Genomic DNA, 21,643 nt, shown 5'->3' on the forward strand with positions numbered 1-21,643 from the left:
TTAATTTTTCACTGTAGACATCAAGATGTACAATGCACCTTAAAATAAAATCTGAAATACATCTCATCTCTTTCACTTCATTTGTTGATGTCAAATGCAAATATTTGAATTAGCCTGATTGTTCCAGTACTTTATCAAACTTTAGCATTATTCATTTTATTTAACATCACAAATGCAAGGTTACCTACAACCGCATTTTTCTTACTTTAACTTCTCATGCATTCCATTCCAATACACAAATGTTTGAAGGCACGATTAATCATTTTGCTGCATTGCGAAGTTGGTACTACGGGTGGGAACGATAATCGTTTTTTTTTTTTTTTTTCTCCATTGATCGTTGTATTGAAAAGATTCTGGATTGATTCAGTGGTATTCAAAATCGATTTTCAAAGTTTAAATAAAAAACTAAAAGCCACTGTTGTTGTTAAAATACAGGTTACGCCAAATCAGATTGATAAGTTTAAATATGTTTTTGTAAATGTATTGTCATAGGAGAAGTTAGACATCTGTTACAGCAAATGCTGCCATTGGCACTTTTCTAAATTTGTGTTGACACTTGTAAACCATGTTGCTTTGCCACTTTAAAAAAAGTCAAAGTGTGAAGTGTAAATCCTTGCTCTTCCTTGAGTTCGGCAATTGTTTGAAAAAGATACCAGTGTTTTACATGAACTATAAAATGTAAGCCAATCTAGTGATGTATTGGAATCCAATTATAGGCCTCTAAATCCGAATCAAATCGTCAGGTACCCGTAGATTCCCACTCCTAGTTGGTACATATTTAGTGGTAATAATAACAATACACAAAAAAAAAATTCTCAAATATATTTGTACAATGTTATTATACAGTTACTATTACATCATAAACGAAAACTGAACAATTTGATTAAATGTATAAATGTCTATGATATAGGTGCTAGTTAATATAAAAAAATGCTAAATAATTCACTTTTACCTAAATCTACAATGTAATTAAAAACAATAAACATATTTGAAATAAAATGATGTGTGTTTTTTGCAGCGCCAATTAATGGTGACTACTATACTCACAATGGGAAGGGAATGGAGTTGTAGCTGTTTCCTGGCAGGAAATTTGCTAGAATAGCCTTCATGGTGGACTTCTCCTTCACCTGACTATCAGTGGAACCCAGCAAGTGTCCGTCAAACACATCTGGGGACCCCGAAAATGTTGAATATTTTAGCTCAAGGTGGTTTTAGAAACAGAATTGTAAGTTTCACTGTGTATGTCTACCTTCTGGGATGCTGACAGAGTCCGGCTCCGTGATGGAGGGGCCAAGCGTGTTTGGCTCGGCTCCAGCCTCCGCAGGCGACAGCAACGCGGTGGAGGAGGAGGAGGATGTGGATGGCAGTGTGTTGAGGTGACGGTCCTCTGTCCAAAATAATATTCATCAGGTTTACTTTGCTGAGCAGAATTTTACATCAGATCGACAGCTTACCTTTGTCGGCATTCTGCACCACCGGAGAGGGGTTTCGCGGTGAGGAGTCCAGAGTGCTCTGTCATTAAAACAAAATAAGTCAAGTCGTGAGAACATTTCGTCGGCACTTGAATGCACCACACTGACCTTGCTGTCATCAGCGGTGGTCTGACGGTGGCGGCCTGGGCTCGGGGGCACCGAGAGACGCTTGCGGCCTTTCTCCTGCTGGAACAAGTCTTGCAGCCTGAGTAGGGGGTGGGGGCAGGAAGTCAGCAAAATGACGTTTCAGAAATGTAGCGTTGGCCACAAATATGACCTGCTGTTCCATGACTGCAGCATCTCACAGAGGCTCTGCTTCTTCACCACTAGGGACTCGAGCACTGCCTGGAGCTGCTGCGGCGAATCCAGACCGCAGGCCTGAAGTCGCGCTTGGAGCTTCTCAATCCAGCTGCGTAGCTCTACCTCCTCCATCTGCACGCACAAATGCCACTGACAACATTAAAAAAGTACTAGGAGGAAAAATAGATGGAGGAAGGACCTACATCTTTCTGGGCAAAGAGGTCCTCCATCTTCTCCTCTCGTGTTTTACTGAAGGTCTCAGTTTTAAGAGAGGTGAGGCGGTCGTCAATGGCTAAGTAGACCTGCGTTACTCTGAGAACAAAGACACAAAAGACTATTGGAAAATACATCCACGTTGATTTGGTGTGGTGGAATAATCATTAAGTACAAATTATTTTCTTTCTAGACATGTCTTAATTTGTTGTTTTTCGTTGGTTCGCTGTCATGAATAGTGTTTCTTGACTACAATTATTGTTAGCTTGAAGCTGGTTTAGCATGGTTTAGCCTTAGCATGCCTTCCCCTGTAAATTATTACTTGTACTCTTTTCGTGTTAGCAATACTTGTCAGAAGTGTTTCTTATTTGTCAACAAGGATGCGATGATTATGGACTTTTAGAGGAGCAGCTGCTTTTTATCCGGCACACTAGCCAGTTAGCCACTCCGCGGACTTGTGGAGCTGCAAAGCTAGTTTTGTACATGGGGAACAGAGGTGGCAAATCCAGGTCCAGGAAGTAAAAACCCTGCCACAGTTTGGCTTTAGGCCCTGATGCTAGCTAGCTATCTAACTAGCTCCTTAGCAGGTAAATGAGAACCGTGGGAGCTAGCTAGCTAGCACCTGAAAGTAAAAACTGTGCCACAGTTTGGCTTTAGCCCCTGATGCTAGCTAGCTAGCTAGCTCTCTAGCAGGTAAACAAGCACCATGGGAGTTAGCTAGGGAGCTTGCTAGCTAGCACCTGTGGCAGGGTTTTTACTTTCTGGACCTGGATTTGCCACCTCTGATGGGGAAGATGCAATGACCGCAACAAACATTAGCATAATTGGCTGTCACCTTTGGAACAATTTCAACCTCCACGAAACAAATGGGAATTGGCCGTATCAAAACACAGCCAAAACAGAACACTTGGCATCACTGACTCTTTCCAGACACCAGACAACAATTTGCTTGGGTTTTACCACAATGTCTCCAATTGGAAATAATGGAAAAATATTGATTTGAAATTTAATAAAATATCCAAGAAGTAACTGCTGTACAATTCATGTGTTCAACATTCTAAACTGTGTGAAAATAAGTTGCCTATTGAAGACAAATGGTGAAATGTGAAGGTTATTTGTGCTAGTTTTTTGAACATCCGTAAGTGTCTACAAGTGTAAAACTACATTACCCACTGTTAATAATTAAATGCACATTTAGTTACTCCTTTGTTGGTTTTAGAGGTGTGTTGACTACTAAGGTTATTTTAGTTAACTAAAACTAAAAAAATAACTAAAACTAAAATTTAAAAAACATTTTCTTTAACGAAATAAAATAAAAACAAAAATGCTTTTTAAAAAAGTAAAACTATTTGAAACTACATATTACATTTACAAAACTAACTAAAACTATAACTATAGTGAAAATGTCCTCAGTTTTTGTCTTTGGTAATTAATTTAATACATGAGCCTTTATTTAGATATTAACCGGATTTAGTTTGAAAATTTGAGTCTAATGCCATCCAGAAAAGCACCTTTAGATGACATCGCATCTAGCTGACAATTTTGTGTGTTTGACTTTTGACTCCAATGGCTCACCTTGCTTGCTTTTTCATTTAATTCAGCCGAAATGGAACGCTAGGTAAGAAGTGCGGTACTTTTTTCATTTTACCATGTTATTTATTAAATCTTGCACACAAGAAATACAAATTTAAGAAAAAACAACAACTACAGGAGTCCTCGAGTTACGGCCGGGTTCCGTTCCTACATCCTGGCGATGTAACCCAAATTTCGACTTAAGTCGGATTTCACCATTAAAGTCAATATTTACATCAAAAATTTTGTACAGTAATTTTAAACAACATATTTGCGCGACCCGGAAACAATATTTCGTGTTTCCGCACAGACATTCATTGCAGAGTGTGAGCTCTAATCAAATTTAAACACGGAAATGTGACGCACCTGACAGCGCCTGATGGCCAGCCGACCTGTTCGATATCGTCCGTTGATTGATGTAACAACAACACAACTTTGAATAACTTTAAAATGGTGCGATTACTGTTGGAAATTAACGAAAAAGAAGGTGCTACAGAAGAGGCACGGGCGCCATAAAGTCGAAACGATGTAGGTCGCGTACGATGTAACTCGAGGACTCTCTGTAATACTAAAACTAACTAAAACTAAGCATTTTTGAAATAACTAAAACTAATAAAAAGTAACAGAGCTGCCCTGAAAACTAATTAAAACTAACTACATTTAAAAAGCAAAATTCAAAACGAATTAAAAACTAACTTTCATCAAATTTCCCAAACTATAATAACCCTGTTGACTATTGATAGGCTTCAGCGTCAGCGATACCACTTTATGAAGTTGCTGGTGAAGACAGCCTATTTTTGTGAGAGACATCCACAATATGCTGAAGGCTGGAGAGTTGATTTACTTTTGGGAGAAATCTTTCAGGTCCTGCTGTAGGATGGCTTTAGAAGGCCCCAGGTTCCTGATGAAAATTTTGGGACGGGGAAGACTAATCTCCAACAGCCTCACAGAAGTGTAGCTGGAAGGGAGATCAAGTGGACATTTCATTGAGTTGAAGCAGTGGATGGACGGCTTAAAGTTGTTAAAGTTGGACCAGTCGAGGGCGTATGACCTACCTGAAGGAGGCCACCATCTGGTTGTAGGAGAAGTACTGGTGGTAGTCTTTGTGGATGGAGTGCCCGCAGGGTTCTGCGTTGGCCCGCCTGGTGTACTGGTGGCCGTAGAAGTGCAGCTCCAAATATTTGGCAAAAGACATTGACCATGAGTCATTGGATAGCGGCACCACAGGGGTCACCTGAAAACGGGAGGTGAGATTTGAACACACAAAGCAAGGTTAACTTAAAAATTAGTAGTAGTAACCTGTTTGCAGATGCGGCACCAAGAGTAGTTGAGAATGGTGTGCTGATAACCGGGAACTGGGGAGTCGAGCTCCTTCAGCACAATCTGCACACAGCCGTTGCCATGCACAAAGCGGCGGATGTGGTGCACCATGGGAGTCTCACAAAATATGCTGGGACACTGATAAGATGACCTGTAGTGAAGCAAAACACCAGATTGTGTTGGAAAAAGCATATGTTGCTTTTTCTTGGGCTTTTTTTGTGATATCTAGAGCAACACAAGAAAAGGATTTGAGAAACAGATTTAATTAACAAATATCTATAAAAGTTTACTAGATGGCTCAGATCTTCAAGGGCCGGAGTCCTGCATGTTTTAGATGTTTCCCTCCTCCAGCACACCTGATTCAGATGAACAGCTCAACAAGCTCTGCAGGAGCATAATGATAACAATGAGCATGATAGTGATCCTGATCACTTGAATCAGGTGTGTTGGAGGAGGGAAACAGCCAAAACATGTAGGACTCCTACATGTTCTCCGGCTCTTGAGGCCCTGAGTTTGACACCTTTGCCGTGGAGCAAAACAAACAAACAAAAAAAACATACACAAAAAAAACACAGTGAGTTCAATCTTAGCCAACCGTATTATACTTCAATTTAGCAAGTTAGCACTAGAGTACATCTGCAGAAATGGGGAAACAAAATGTGATATGGTCTACATAAAGTTTTTATACACTTTTAACTCATTCACTGCCAGCCCAGTTAAAAGGGATTTTTGACGTCTATAGCCGTCAATGGCACTGAATGAAGTAAACACATTACAATCATTTTACCTGAAACAGTATCTCTCCAAGAAAACACCAAGTGAGAGGTCATTCTTTCCATAGAACTCCATAGTGACAATCCTGTTGTCGACAAATTTGATGACTATTAAACTCACTAAACATAACTTTTAGTACTTGTAGTGGTTATGATGCAGTATAAGAGTTTACCAGGGGCTGACGCAGGGGTTTGGGGCATTGCTGGACTGAGCTGAGGAGCTGCTGAAGAGCACGCACAGTCGCTGATGATTGACAGGTGTTAGGCAGTCCATCTGAGAAGAAAATGATCAAAACGTAGAGGCAAGATATCAAAACAAAACTCGAAGAATCCCCAAACCATGGATCCTTCCTTACCTTAGGGGCTAAGCTCATCTCGCTCTGCTTGCTTGGTTTATCATCTTCACTATCAGCCTTCACCGGGGCCTTAATGGGCGGCGACGGCGTCTCCTCAGTCCTGGTGTGACCATTCACCAGATCGACCACACTGGCAGCATTGAAGGGGTCACTGGCTTCCCTCTGCCGAATTCGCCCTCCTTTTGCTCTGTACTCTGCCAGCATATTGGCGAGGTCCTGGCTGCCGCTCAGTTGCTCGACGATACGGGTGCTGGTGAGGCCGTGGCACGGGAGGACGTCAATGGGCTTCACTGGAGCGACGCCGTTGGTCTGACTGCCGACCAGTGAGGAGGATGCCGAGTCTTTGAGGAGCTGCCGTTTCCGGCGCCCATCCAACTCTTTGAAGTCTTTGTTGAGGAGGGGGGACAAGTAGACCTACAGTATGGAAGGCACGTGTGAGCATGACCACAGGAACCATTTTGTTGCTGTCACATTGTTTTTGTCGAATTGTGTTGTCTGCTGTTTAAGAATTCGAGACATTTCTGGTGCTAAATCTGTCAAAATGCTTTTCTTGTGTGTGTTTTTATGAAGTATACCGTGTTGCTGTGATGAATGTAAAACCAAGATACCTTTTCAGGGAAGTAATCCCTGCTGGGGCAGTGCATGCCGACAGCCGTGAGGAGAAAAGGTTCTCGAAAAGTAATGAAGGGCGAGATACACAAGATGATGTCCTTCAGCTCCTGCTTGAAGACAGCAGAGATGGACTTCAGGCGGTCATCGGTCGACGTCACCTGCTCTGCCACAAACAAGCCCGTGTCGTCCTGAAGGGGGTCTCGGAACAACCTGGGTGTCGACATTTCTGATCCCTTATCCTCGGTGCTTTCCAACTCTTCCTTTTCCTGGTTTCCTTGCTCTGATGTGTTATCATCAGAGGTCCTGCTGAATGTGTTTGTTGTCAGCTGCTGATCTTCCTCCATGAGAAACGGCGGAGATACTGACAGGGGAGGAGCAAGAGGGCCAGTAAACGGTGAAGAAGTCATTGTCTCTTTGATTCCAGCTTCTTCAATGTGGACAGACGAAGTAGATGACCTTGGACGGTCCTGGCTGATTTCCATTCCAGGGGGAAATGCGTCATCCTCTAGATGTCCAGACGTTGCGCAATCAACATCAGAAGTTCTCACAATTGTGTCGTGGCTCTCCTCATCCGTCTGCTCGGCATTCGCCTCGCCCTTGGGGGGCACACCATCCAGGAGGCAGGGGAAGGAGGCACTCTGGGCCAAGCTGGGCGGCATGGCAAACTCATCCATGAGGAAGGAGATCTCCAGCTGCGAGTGATAGGCTACGCACACCATCATCATTATGATCTCCTTCACACAGGCCAGTTCGTACTCTGAGGCGCCACGCAGCTTGATAGAGCAGCCTAGGTGAATAGCGCAGCCTTCGAAGAACATCAGCGTCTTGACATCATCTGTGAGCAGGCACACATGGACCAATGTCTCACGTTGGCTAAACGAGAGGCATTTATCTTAGCTTAAAGAGGGAAAGTAAACACTCACCGTTGGCCAGGGTGAAGGGCTGCATGAAAAATTTGTGGCAGGTGCCCAGACGAGGCTTGGTAAGCAGCTGATCCATGGACATAACTAAGTCCCCTTGGGTCATTCGGCTCACTCGGTCCAACACTTGCTAAATTGAAATGGTACAGTGAAACCTCAACTATTTACAGTTTTGCTATTCACAAATTCACCGACACACGTGGACAAAATGCTTGGTAACCTTGTTAACTCATTTACTCACAGCCATTTTCCCTGAAGCAACCCCCTTCGCTCCCGGCTGTTTTACTGGATGTTGACTGATTTTGCAAGGCCCACAGAATATTGTGTTCTATTGCAATAAAAACATTTGGAACCTACCAAAAGAAAGATTAGAGTCTCCTCTCATCAGGAAAATAAAGAATATTTCTATCTGTTTCTGTTTTGCAGCATTTTGCATTAGAATATAGCTAAGTTTCATCATTATTCACAAATTAGTTTAAAACTGTGGGGAAAAAAAGCTTGTTTTAAAGATAGAGTCCAATGTTTTCATTCTAAAATAAACACTGGATGTATACACATGAACTTCTTCTCAATCAACACCTCTGGGCTTCTGTTAATGTGTGGTGGTGATTTTGTCATAAACCACCACCCTCTTTAGCCTGTATTTTGCCATTTTGTTGTGTTTTGCCATAAGAGGGCCATTTCTGGGCGGAAAGGCAATGTTTTCCCCTCCAGTCAATCACAGACCGGGAAAGCGTGTCACTCTAGGCAGACGCTCAGTGCGGTCAGAGGCAGGGGGCGTGAACGTTGAGCTAGTATGGGTCGAGCCATGGGAGGAATCTGTTTTGAAAAAACTTTGGACTCTACCTTTAACATCGCCCTGGTTGATCTCTTATATTTTGCTGCCACCTGCTGGCCGTTTTGTAATAACTACCATTGCTTATTTGCTTCAACCATTCTCTTCAGTTCAGAGGCTGCATCATCAAAGCCTTCTGTATGCTCTAGCATAAAAAACATAAAGAAACATATAAATGCGTCTTTTGGACAATGGTAATATTTAAAATAGAACATACAGACGCTCCCCTACTTACGAACATTCGAGTTGCGAACAACGGTACATACGAACATTTCTGCGCGTACAGTATGTCGAAAAATGTATGGAAAGAAATGCTGTATGTTAGATTTTGTATTGCGCGTAGTGCTTCTTTCCGCCGCTAATACAGACGATTGGCACTGTGAGAGCTCATTGGAGGCTGAGCAACGTGGCGAGGAGGAGGAGGAAGAAAACGCCGGTCCCCATGAAGCAGGAAATAACTTTTGAAGCCGATTCCAGCGACGACGAAGAATCTCTCATGATATAAAATCCTCCTCTTCCTCCTCCTCCTCTTCCTCCATCATCTCCTTAAGCATCGAGTACATCTTCCAAAAGTAAGTTAAACTTCATTTTATTTATCTTATTTCGTACATGTACATACTGTGTGTGTCTCTCTCGCTCTCTCTCTCTAACATACGTAGTACAGTACAGTACTGTATGTATTCTCTGCATTTTATTAAGTTTTTTTCAGTACAAACCAATGCAGGTTACTTGTACAAGCCTTAAACATACTTATATAAACCTTCAATATACTTATATAGGCTTTAAACATAAATTATAATACAAAATATAGCACTGAAGCAACTTACGAACAAATTCACCTTACGAACGATCGTCCGGAACGTAACTCGTTCGTAAGGTGGGGAGCGTCTGTATGTATACGTTTTTGGGAGCAAATGAGTTAATGAAAGAAAAAGCTCTCAACAATATCACATTAAAAAAGCTGTGTAGGACCTGAGAAAGTCAAACTAAGGTCCGTGTTATGATACATGACATGGTGCTCCGATTGTATTTTTAAATATCCCTATGGTCAAATTATTTTTAATGTTTGAGGACAACCATTGTTTTTGCCAGTTCCATTTCATGGGTTTGTTTGTTAAAATGATTTTGTTGAACCACCAACCTGATTTTTATTAATTTTGTTTATCATTCTTTTATTATCATTATTTTTTAAACCGATTCTAAGTATTGTACTTGGCAGACAGCGTATCTAGTGGAGCCTGGAAAATTTAGATCACATCAACATCACTAAGTCTAATTTGCTGCCAAGTGGGGAGAGCAGGCACAATAACTTTCCATTTGTGGAAAAAGACATGTGTTAGCTGGGGGTTGAATGACAACAGGAGGGTCACCACTTGAAAGTCTCATTCGGAATTAGGGGAAACAAGGGGAGACAGAGTCCTGGACAAATGCTTTGGGAACGTGAAGAACGCATATGTGAGTAGAGCCCGCCCCCCCCTCTCCAACTCAGACCACAACACAATTCACCTCATCCCAACCTACAAAACAGCTCTCAAACGCAGCAAACCACAGAGAAAGACTGTTAAAATCTGGTCTCATGACAGCATTGAGACCCTTAAAGGATGTTTCCTATGCACGGAGTGGAATACCTTTCATGGGCTGGATGTGGATACTGCTGCTGTGACTGTAACTGACTATATTCAATTCTGTGTGGACAACATCATACCAACAAAGGAAATAACCGTTTACCCCAACAACAAACCGTATATTACTAAAGAGGTTAAAGACTGTATTAACCGCAAAAAAGGGCATTTAAGAACCAGGACAGAGCCCAGCTCAAACTGGTTCAAAAATAACTCAAACACATGCTTAAAAAAGCAAAAAGGAAGCACAAAGAGACTATAGAACAACACTTTGCTGCTCACAACTCCAAGAAAATGTGGGACATCATGAGGAGGATCACCAATTTGACTCCTGCTCAAAAAGCTCTCAGCACCCTAAATGACCTCCAGAAGGCAAGGGAGCTGAATGACTTTTATTTAAGATTCGAAACCCTCTCCTCTGAATGTGGGGAGGTCCTGAGGTCCATTTCAGTGAATGAGCAGGACTCAAGGCTGGTGATTCATCCCCATGATGTCCAATCTGCTTTTAGGTCTGTCTGCACAAAAAAGGCCTCAGGACCTGATGGGATATCTGCCCTTCTGCTAAAATCCTGTGCAGAGGAGCTCACAGCGGCATGGCAGCACATCTTTCAGAGATCTATGGACTCACACTCCATTCCCAGTCTCTGGAAAAAATCAGTAATCACCCCGGTTTCTAAAAAACAATGTCCTGTGGTCAATAATGACTTCAGGGCTGTGGCTCTAACTTCCATTGTCATGAAGTGTTTCGAGAGGCTGATGGTGACTCGGCTCAGGGGGAGGTGGATGCACACTTAGACTCCCTTCAGTTTGCCTACAAGCGGGGTCGCAGCACTGACGATGCTATCAACAGCATCACACATCTGGTCAGCAAACATCAAGACGGCCCGAAAGTTTATGCACGTGCGTTGTTCGTTGACTTTAGCTCAGCGTTCAACACAATGCAGCCGCACCTGCTTTTGGGTAAACTGAAGGAGATGAATGTGAACCCGTACATCTCGAGGTGGTATCACTCCTTCCTGACACAGCGCACACAGTAAGTCAAGATCAACAGCTCCCTCTCGGAACCCAGATTGATAAGCACAGGCGCCCCACAGGGCTGCGTCAGCTCCCCGGTCCTCTTCACGTTGTACACAAATGATTGTGTGACATCACACCCAGAGAACTTTATCTTTAAGTTCTCTGATGACACAGCTATCATCAGCTTGCTGCAGGCCGGTGGTAGCCCACTGGACTATTTCTCAGAAATAGAGAAATTTGTCCAGTGGTGTGACCAGAATCATCTTGTGCTCAATGTGGGGAAGACAGAGGAGGTGATATTTGATCCAAAAACTGTTGGTGACCACAGGCCAGTCGTCATTAAAAACAACCACATCAGCCAGGTGGGTTCATACAGGTATCTGGAGGTCCACATCGACAACACACTCAGCTGGAGGGTACATGTTGGAAGTCTCTGCTCCAAACTCCAACAGCGCCTCTATTTCCAACGCAGACTTAGGGTCTATGGAGTGGAGCAGAGGATCATGCTGTTGTTCTACCAGGCTGCATTGGAAAGTATCATCAGATACGGCATTGCGGCCTGGTACGGCAACCTGACTGTGCAGTCAAGGTCACAGATTGCCGGTCTGGTGCGGACTGCCATGAAGATCATGGGGGTCAGGAATCATCCTTCCCTACAGATGCTTTATGAGCGGTCCGTCACCGGACTGGCACAGAAAATTGTTAATGACCCGACTCACATTCTGCATCATGAGTTCCAGCTACTGCCTTCCAGCAGGAGATTCAGGGCCCCCAGAACCAGGCTGAACCGCTACAAGGAGTGTGTGTGTGTATATGGGTGTGTGCAATGTACTTCTCTACACATGTATACTTCTGTGAAGACTTCTGGGAAGTCTTCTACTTATTGCTGCACTTCTTATTTATTTAATTTTAATTTTATCTCTTTCTATTCTGTTGTTTTCTCTTTACTGTAAACTGCAGCTGAAAAAGTTCCCCACGGGGAAAATAAAAGTATATCGTATCGTATCATTCTAATCTAATCAGGGTCCTCCTCAACATCATCCTCTGTCTCAGACATATTCTCCTCTGTCACCTTTGTAGTGCGAGAAATGTCTCCTTCACAGAAATAATTTCCTTAGAAGTAATTTTCCCATTTTGAGAGAGAAGAAAGAGCAAAAAAAAATTAAAGGAGAAATGATTTGGAAGTAGTCGCATTGTCTAAATTAACCTCTGATAAATAGTTGCCCTATGACAGTCATGTTTATGCTGGGGTAGGACCCTAAAGCTTTTGGAAAATTGGTAAAATTGACTCCCCAAATAATAGGAGGGGTAACGGAAAGACCTCACTGATGAGCAACTGACCGGTTTGACGTTGATCACCAATGTGATTCCATGCTCGAGCAACATGTCCTGAGCAATACGAGACACTGTCTTCTCCACCAGCACCAGGTTTGGACGAACGTCCACGATACGCTGAACATAATTCTTCAAAAACTCTCGCTCCTGAAACAGAAAAAAATATTTGGGAATCTGGGAAATTATGGCAACAAGTTGGAGCAAAAAAATACTGACCTGCAGCACAATGGGGTCAATGCAAGTAAACTTAGTTTCTTCCCTGTAAAGATACTCGATTGAGCACTTCAGCAGTAGGATTTTGGGGTTCTTGATGTAGGAATTCATCTAAAACAAACAAAAAACGGGTGACAAAAGTCAAGAGTTGATCCTAATTTTGTACAACCAAAAATAGTGCCAAATTGCCATATTTCATAGGCTTTTGGCTCATCCGTAACCCTTAAGCGGTATACAATAATATAATATGAATGGAATGATGGCTTGTGGGAAGGAGAAAGGTTAGGCCTATTGTATTGCCAAGCGGCTCCTCTGTGACAGTCCTGATGTAACAAATGGTGTGCAGTTATCAACTAGTTTGCGTACTGGCGCAAGAATATGTCTTCTCTTGCAGCACGAGAAGGCATGCTCAGTTACTGCAATACTTACTATTTTTTATTTATGGCCTGGGATTGTTTTTCTTGTAAATATTTACTGTAATGATGATGTTACAGTGGGGATCTAAAGTTTTGGCACCCCAGATAAAAAAAAAAGAAGAAGAAAAGATTATTGTACATAAACAAGGTACCAAATTACAGATGAGTCATTCTTATAACATGTCATGAAACGTTTTATTTCCATCACTTACACGTTCCGGTTAACAGAAAACAAAATAATGGCGTCTGCAAACGTTTGGCCACCATGCAGTTCATACCTTCTACCGCCCCTTTTGGCAAGTATTACATCTTACAAATGTTTTTTGTAGCCAGCCAAGAGTGTTTCAATTCTTGTTCGAGTTATCTTCGCACATTCTTCCCTACAAAAGTCTTCCAGTTCTTTGAGAATTCTGTGGTGTCTGTTGTGCACTACTCTGTTAAGATCTATACATAGATTTTCAATGATGTAGAGGGCAGGAGATTGGGAAGGCCACGGTAAAACCTTTCGTTTACACCTCTTGATATAATCCAACGTGAATTTTGAGGAAACCGTCCCGTCTTTAACTTCAGCTTTTTCAAGTTAGCATTAAAATTTTGCTGATATGTTATGGAATTCTTTTTTCCTTCTACTCGTGAAATGTTCACTGTTGTACTGGTATGGTAAATGGTACTTCATTTATTTAGCGCTTTAAGCGCCCTCAAAGTGCTTTACAGATTCCACTACTGCTTTATATTCACAAACTGTTGACACAGCATCAGGAGCAACAATGGGTTAAGTATCTTGCGCTCAAGGATACTTCAACGTGGTCACAATGGTATTGTATCGAACCCACAACCTCTTGGGTTGCGAGACGACTACTCTACCACTGAGCATGCTTAATAGTAGGACAGAGGTTCTATTCTTTAAATTCTGTGACTTTTCTTCTACAAACGTACTTTTGCTCATTTGTATAAGTATATGTATCTCTTTATAGTGGAATAGCGTAGCACAACTCCAGTGTGAGGTTTTTTTTTTTACTTGCTTTTCCTACAATTCTGCGATCTGATTTGCCTGATATTTTTCTTGGTCTTCCAGTTCTTGTTTTAATTTCCACTTTTCCTTATGTCAGCATTCTTAACTCATTCATTCCAAGCCATTTTCACTGAAGCAAGTTAAGCAACCCCCTTTGATCCCAGCTGTTTTACTGGATTTGGACTGATTTTGAAGGCCCACAGAATATTGTGTTCTATTGCTATAAAAACATGGAACCTACCAAAAGAAAGATTAGAGTCTCTTCTTTCATCAGGAAAATAAGTATATTTATATACTTTCTGTTCTGCAGTAATTAGCATTAGAATGTAGCTAAGTTTTATCATAATTCACAAATCTGTGACTATCCAGAAGGGGAAAGAGCTTTTTGCTACATGTACCTGGTTGTTTTTGAATACTCTGCTGCCACCTTTTTGTAATAACTATAATGGGCTCTTTGCACAAATCCACTACTTCCTGAACTCAATACCACTCCTTAATTTCCTGTCTTTCATGATTGGACAAACTGATTAATCCAGGTGTGTCTGGCCGTTGTGGTTACTGAGGTCAGGCACACCTGGATTAATCAGTTTGTCCAATCATGAAAGAGTGGTACTGAGTTCAGGAAGTAGTGGATTTGTGTAAAGAGCCCATTGTTTCAACTATTCTCTTCATTTCAGAGGCTGCATAAAAGCCTTCTGCATGCTCTAGCATTAAAAAAAAACACACACACACACAATTTTTTTTAAATACGTCTTTGGGAGCATGGTAATATATAAAATAGAATGTATTTATAAGTTTTGGGGAGCAAATGAGTTAATTACATTCCGAACAGATGATATTGGCATCTGAAATCGCTTTATCTTCTTATAGCCTTCTCCTGCTTTGTGAGGGTCAATTATTTTCAGTTTTCAGATTTAAGATTGGCATCACCTGGTCTTTCCCGACAATGTTTGTAAACAATCCATGACATTATAAGGTGTCAGCTTTCCAAAGGGGGCGGTGCATGTTAAAACTCTGCAGTGCCAAAACTTTTTCAGATGTCATTAATTTGTTTTCTGCTATTTTGTATGTGTAAATTATGGAAATAAAATTTAGCATGTAAGAATTTCTCATCTATAATTTGATGCCTTTTGGAGATTTTTTTTCCCATCTTTCCTTGGCTTGTTCATGCACAATACAATTTTTTTTTACCTGGGGTGCCGAAATTTTTTATCCCCACTGTATGACTGTGCAAACATAGGTTAGGAGTAGTCCACACATTCCAACTTTGGTACAACTTCAGGTTAATCTAGTGCAATAGTACCAGACCCATATTGAAACCCAAGTATTCAGTATTAAAGAAAAACCTGACATACCTTTTTGTGTGCGATGTTCTTGGTGCAAACAAAGCCATTTACTACAGTTGAATCAAATTTTCTCCCTCCAGGAATCTAAACACAAACAGAGATTTGGTTCAACCTATGGAAACAAAAGTACAAAATGGCCTTATGTCGCCCACATGCTCCTTCACCTTCTTAATGTGGACTAACTGCCTGATGTCCATGTCATCGTCGCAGTTTCGGACATCGGGCCGCACCGTCTGGACCACCTGGCGGACAACAGGCACGATGATGTCCCGCCAGGACAGCGACAGTGACTCGCTGTAGAGGAGCTGCTGCAGCAGTGCCATCATGTGACTGTGATTGGCAGAGCTGAGAAAGAGGAGTACAAATTTTGTATATATATTATATATATATTATATATATATATATATATTATATATATATATATATATTATATATATATACATACACTGTATATATATATATATAGTTGCATCTCCACTCACAGCAGCCTCTCCATGGCCTTCTTCTCTCCGTTCTCCTCTCGGAGCTGGTCCAGGGAGCTGTGGTGCCAGCCCAGAGGTGTGAACAACATCTCTTTAGCTTTCTCCTCCACACGCCGGTTGAACAAGGACTCTACAAGAAACATCAAGTCACACAGAAAATGGTTGGCTTTGCTGGTTCTGAGGTTTGCATAAACTTGGATGTGTGTTGAAGGATTCTACCTTTGATGAAGGCATCGCTGATCAATATGTTCTGTTCTCCGTCCTCAGATATCAGAAATTCCGCTGAGAAGCAGAGAAGCTTGTAAGTGATTGATTGATTGAAATGTTTATTTGGAATATTAAAACATTATTTCAATACATGAATAAGTGACAATAATCAACGAAAGAAAAGTAAAATCAAAAGACAACAGACAACAAGAAAAGAAAAGAAAACAATCAATGAATATTCAAAAAGGAGCAAGAATAAGTAAAATTTATTTACTCCCACCCCTTCTCCTTAAGTAAATAACGTAACCCTTCTCTTACATATACACAATATATGAATTAATACATGTAAACATACACCCATCGCCTAATACATTCGTTTAACACCACATGTCCAGTCCCACCTATAAATCTACTACTTCAGTCTATTTACACAATATAAATGTTTAAAAAAAAAGCAGTCAAATTAACCAAAACAAGGAGAGAAAAAACAAACAAACCAAAAAGTAGTAACCAAAAAATAAATAATACAATTATACCAACACACCTAGTAAGTGACCACCCCTCCCTCATCCTCCTATTGTTTAAAAATCCAATTTTTATACAGTATTTTAAACTGTCTCATATTTGTACACCGTTTCAACTTCCCACTAAATCCCTTCAGTAGCCTCACCCCGCATACTAATAAGACAAAAACTCTTTCTTGCTGTACAAAACCTAGCTTCTTTAAAGCCACAATGTCTCCGTACATCCTAACACTCATTATGTTTCTTAAACAGCTGTTGAATAAATATTCTGTGGTAGTAAATTATATCTTGCTTTAAACATTATTTGTGCGGTTTGATACTGTACAATGTCAGGAAACTTAAGTAATTGTGACTTTACAAATAATGTGTTTATGTGATCCTGATAACCGGCTTTGTGAATAATCCGTGATGCTCTTTTCTGTAGAATATTTATTGAATGCAGTGAAGTTTTGTAGTTATTGCCCCAAACTTCAGCACAGTACTGCAAATAAGGAGAGACTAGCGAACAGTATAGTGTGGAGTGATTTACTATCTAATACCCTCTTTGCTTTATTAATTATTGCAATGTTTCTTAAAATGTTACTCCGTATGTTTGATATGTGGTTTCCAGCTAATTTTATCATCAATAATTACCCACAAAAATTTTATTTCATGAACTCTTTCAATTTCTACCCCCTCTACTTTAATCTTCACTTGTGTATTCATTCTACAATTTCCAAATAACATTATTTTTGTCTTTCCTAAATTTAATGATAATTTATTGCTGTTAAACCATGTTTTTAAATTTGTTCATTTCTTTTGTTATTTCCTCCTGTAATTGTACTATGTTATCCACTGAGTGGAAAATATTGGTGTCATCAGCAAATAACACAGAATGCTTTATCTTGGAAACCATATACATATCATTTATATACAAAATAAAGAGTTTAGGGCCTAATACTGAACCCTGGGGGACACCACAAACAATATCCAAACATGATGAGGAAGAATCACCCAACTTAACAAACTGCTGTCTCCTACTTAAATAACTTTTTACCCACTCAAGCACTATTCCCCTGACACCATATTGTTCTAGTTTATTGATTAATATGTTATGGTTGAATATATCAAATGCCTTCTTTAAGTCTATGAAAACCCCTGCAGCATATTTCTTGTGATCTATAGCATTTGTGATTAGTGCTATTGCTTCTATTATTGCCAGTGTTGTTGATCTATTAGACCTAAGTTCATAGTGATTTTCTGCAAAGATGTTGTGTTTTTTCAAGAATGAGTCTAATCTGTTGTTGAAGAGTTTTTCCAGTATTTTTTTTAAAAATTGTGGTAATAAAGAAACCGGTGTATAGTTAGTAAAGTGATGCTTGTTCTCAGTTTTATATAATGGTATGACCTTGGCTATCTTCATTTTATCTGGAAACCCACCAGTCTGAAACGCCAGATTACATACAGTATGTATGTTAATGGTTTAGAAATGGCCTTAATTAACTTTTTCACTAGTGACCTGACAATATCATTAGAATCAGTAGATTTTTTTTAATGACTATGTCAACTATTTATTGTTCTGTCACAGCTTTGAGAAATAGAGAATAAGGATTTCTCTCTGGTAAATATTCTTCATAATTTCCAGTATCAGGTATTTGTTTCGCTAATTCAGGTCCCACGTTTACAAATAATTCATTAAATCTATTAGCTACTTCATCCATGTTATACTTCTCCACATCGTCATCAATAAAATACTTATTCCTTTAATATCCTTGAGTATCTTCCATGTTCCTTTGATGTTATGTTTATTATCCTCGAATATACTTGTATAATAATCTTTCTTACTGGCTCTTATAATATTAGTTAACTTATTTTTATATGGTAATGGAAAAAACATTCATGCAGGGTTGTCATGCTTACCTTTTAGTGAATGTATTTAACGACCTCATGCATTGAACATACCTTTTTGTTCAGCAGTGGGAGGAACATGTGGATATTTGGACTGCTTCTTAATGTGGAAGTTGACGTTGTTGTGCTCCATGTTGAGGCTGATGGAGGCAGCTGAGTCACTGTCCACCACGGACTGTGAGCTGCTGACGGACGTCCTCTTGCTAAGGTTTGCAGAACCTGGACAGAAAGACACAGTCACAGAGCTGAAAGTGAAACAACTAAACAATTTCCCGTTTACATTAACTTATTCTCTGCCATTGACGGTTATAGACGTCAAAAACAGATTTTAACTATTTCTATTAGTTAATTTTTTTTTCTACTTTTAACAAGAATATGAAAACCTCAATTTTTTTTATTGTACATTTAGAACAGATATAAAATTTGTGATTAATCGTGAGTTAACAATTTAAGTAATGCGATTAATTACGAGTACAAATTTTAATCACCTGACGCCCCTAATTTTTAATAATCATTTCGTCAGGCAATCATTTTTTAAAATTGTAATTTATCGCATGACTTCACTAGTTAACTCATGATTAATCACAAATTTTATATCTGTTCTAAATGTACATTTTCATACTTTTGTTAACAAAAGTGGAAAAAAATGTTAAACTAATAGAAATAGTTCAAATGAATTTTGGACGTTTATAGCCGTCAATGGCAGTGAATGAGTTAGAGAGTGGGTGGTACATACTAGATATGTTGTAGTCTGACTCTTCTGCAAGCTGCTCCGTGTCACTGTCGTCAAACTTGATGTCCTTAAACCAGGACGGCTCAGAATGCCCCTCCACTGAGTTGACGCTGTCGCTGTCTGGAGACGGTGTTTCTGAGAACTCTGTGCTCTGCAGACCAGATGGTCACCATCAGTATGACACGCCAGCTGAGAAAAACCACCACAGCGTTTTACTCACTTGCAGGGGGCGATAAAGGGCGTACTCGTCTCTAAACAGCTGGTCGTTGTGCGTGATGCAGTCCAGCCAGCGGCCGTCAACAAAAGCCTGGCCGATGGCGATTGCTTGCGCCCTGAAGGAGAATAAAAAATGAAAATAAATCAATGAAAATTGGAATGTCGTTGGAGAGCTTTATTGGAAAGGGGAAAAGGCCATATGACACAGGAAGAAGAGTCAACAAATTGTGCATTCAAGAGATGTTCTGCATATTATAAATCAGTGATGAGCAACTTAAATGCCAGAGGAGGCCATAATTTTTCATCAGTGCTACTCGGGGGCCACATAGGAGCATGCACTACGTAACCAGATGTATGTCAAAAATATAAATATATGGACAAAAATTGTGCATACTTGTAAAATATGCCATCTTAATATATATAATTTTTCATAATACATTTTGGTTGGAAGCAAAAAAGATCCATTATCCATTCAAAAACCCATACTAGCAAACAACCACATAGATTTGTTTTGGGACTGTACTTCATCTACACTTGCATTTTTTGGATTGACCTACATAGATTTAGGAATTCTAAATTCGAACCCTTAATTAATATCCAATTTAGACAGTTTCATTCTAGGCGTGGCTATCCAATTTTGACAAAATATAGTTGCATAACCTTTATGTTATCAACCTTCTCTTAATTTTATTAAAGTTTCATATTCAATTCATATTCAAATGCCTTGAAATAAAAACTAGTACAGGATTAAAGCTTAAGTGACCTTTTTACACTCAACGCTATTAAAAAAACTGTGGAAAGAGATTTTGGCTCAAGATACAAGCATAATGCGGACCCAGTACAGTTTTCATAATTTTCTTACAGATACCTAACTTTTGGAGTAGAACAAAAATATCACAGGGCACACATGAAATTCAAAGGTTGGAGCGTTTGATGCCCTCAAATATATATGCAACTCATGTGTGTAATTCTACATAACACATTGCATGACTGTGTAAGAGAAAGTGTGTTAATATTGTTTTAACATTTATTTTTGTAGACATAGCATATGTTTGTCTTTCCTATATTTGAACGAAGGAAGTGACTTAAAAACATGAAAAGTTGTCTAACTTGACGTCGTTGACTTGATACCTGTTGGAGATGGTGCCGGTCCTCAGCAGCCAATTCACCAGCTCCTTTCCCACAATACAGTTGGGGTAGGTCCTCAGCCAGTACCTGTGGTCCTGGAACTCCATCCCCGTGTTGTTGTGGCAGATTTTCTTCCACAAGTCCTTAAGTTGCGATGAGTCCTGTAAGACAGGCAAGCCCATGGGATATCAGTGACGTCTGCACCCAGTCAGCAAACCATGTAAAAATCACAAGTAAGTAGCCACCAGAATGTTCTTCCTCTCCTCCTCACTGTGGTCCAGCTTGGTGATACTCTTGGCGCCCGACAAGGCTCGAGTGGTGGGCGGGCTGACCGAGCTGTCGTATGACGGCACCATGGATTCAGAGCGGTCCAGAGACAGGTTAGAGACGCTGGCCGACCTGGTAGAGAACGGTCAATATATATATATATATATATATATATATATATATATATGAGACAAATTTTATGTGGGGGAAGAGTGAAGGCAGAAATAAAATGGAGTGCTGCAACAGTAGAAGCAAGTAGAGATTATGGAGTATAAAACTGCAGGATCCAGCACTACGGAACCACAACAAGGTAAGGTCATGTTAGTACATGTTTGTTTTTATTTCTCGCATCACTGGATACCAGGAATAATGCTTTTGCCAGCGGAAAAGCCTGTTTTTCATATTTTCCTCAGTGGAGGTAGTGCACTAGACACTATAGCCTCGTTTCCTCTGCTGGTATCTACTCTACTCTACTCTACTCTACTCTACTCTACTCTACTCTACTCTACTCTACTCTACTCTACTCTACTCTCTTTTTCTGGTACTTCCTCCTTTGCGGTTCTAAAAAAAGTAGCCCAGTTTCAAAACGTGACATAATTATTTTGGAGGCCAATGATTGGTTCGAGACATGTCATCAATGTGCAGCTGCGCAAACCACCACCCCTGGAAAACAGCTGCCATTAACGACAAAGAGAGGACAACAATGGCTTCCAAACAGATTAATGCTTGGACTTTTGAGGAGGTGCAAACTTTTTTAACTTTATTGAATGCAGTTTTCTGGTTGCTGCAATAATCATTTGATGTCTTCTGGCTGAAATAAACAGCCACAAACCAAGCACCAGGTACAAAAAAACAAAACATCCAC

At 40.3% G+C, this 21,643-nt stretch overlaps 1 protein-coding gene across 5 annotated transcripts in view; it reads right to left on the reverse strand.

Moving 5' to 3' along the window:
- Positions 1-21,643, reverse strand: part of pikfyve (phosphoinositide kinase, FYVE finger containing) — a 41,258-nt gene that overhangs the window by 5,828 nt on the left and 13,787 nt on the right. For all 5 annotated transcript variants that reach the window (XM_077579383.1, XM_077579384.1, XM_077579382.1 and 2 more), the window contains 25 exons: positions 20,757-20,910; positions 20,515-20,672; positions 19,388-19,499; positions 19,171-19,318; positions 18,489-18,653; positions 16,036-16,098; positions 15,817-15,946; positions 15,499-15,679; positions 15,344-15,418; positions 12,564-12,671; positions 12,354-12,494; positions 7,542-7,668; positions 6,615-7,453; positions 6,007-6,420; positions 5,824-5,924; positions 5,665-5,736; positions 4,857-5,028; positions 4,613-4,791; positions 4,402-4,515; positions 1,976-2,084; positions 1,750-1,904; positions 1,581-1,677; positions 1,455-1,512; positions 1,250-1,387; positions 1,048-1,168 (listed from right to left, as the gene is read on the reverse strand). In XM_077579383.1, the coding sequence (XP_077435509.1) occupies positions 1,048-1,168; positions 1,250-1,387; positions 1,455-1,512; positions 1,581-1,677; positions 1,750-1,904; positions 1,976-2,084; positions 4,402-4,515; positions 4,613-4,791; positions 4,857-5,028; positions 5,665-5,736; positions 5,824-5,924; positions 6,007-6,420; positions 6,615-7,453; positions 7,542-7,668; positions 12,354-12,494; positions 12,564-12,671; positions 15,344-15,418; positions 15,499-15,679; positions 15,817-15,946; positions 16,036-16,098; positions 18,489-18,653; positions 19,171-19,318; positions 19,388-19,499; positions 20,515-20,672; positions 20,757-20,910 (4,131 nt within the window). The remainder of the gene's footprint in view (positions 1-1,047; positions 1,169-1,249; positions 1,388-1,454; positions 1,513-1,580; positions 1,678-1,749; positions 1,905-1,975; positions 2,085-4,401; positions 4,516-4,612; positions 4,792-4,856; positions 5,029-5,664; positions 5,737-5,823; positions 5,925-6,006; positions 6,421-6,614; positions 7,454-7,541; positions 7,669-12,353; positions 12,495-12,563; positions 12,672-15,343; positions 15,419-15,498; positions 15,680-15,816; positions 15,947-16,035; positions 16,099-18,488; positions 18,654-19,170; positions 19,319-19,387; positions 19,500-20,514; positions 20,673-20,756; positions 20,911-21,643) is intronic.

The sequence above is a fragment of the Vanacampus margaritifer genome, chromosome 11, assembly GCF_051991255.1.
Source record: "Vanacampus margaritifer isolate UIUO_Vmar chromosome 11, RoL_Vmar_1.0, whole genome shotgun sequence".
Lineage (NCBI taxonomy): Eukaryota > Metazoa > Chordata > Actinopteri > Syngnathiformes > Syngnathidae > Vanacampus > Vanacampus margaritifer.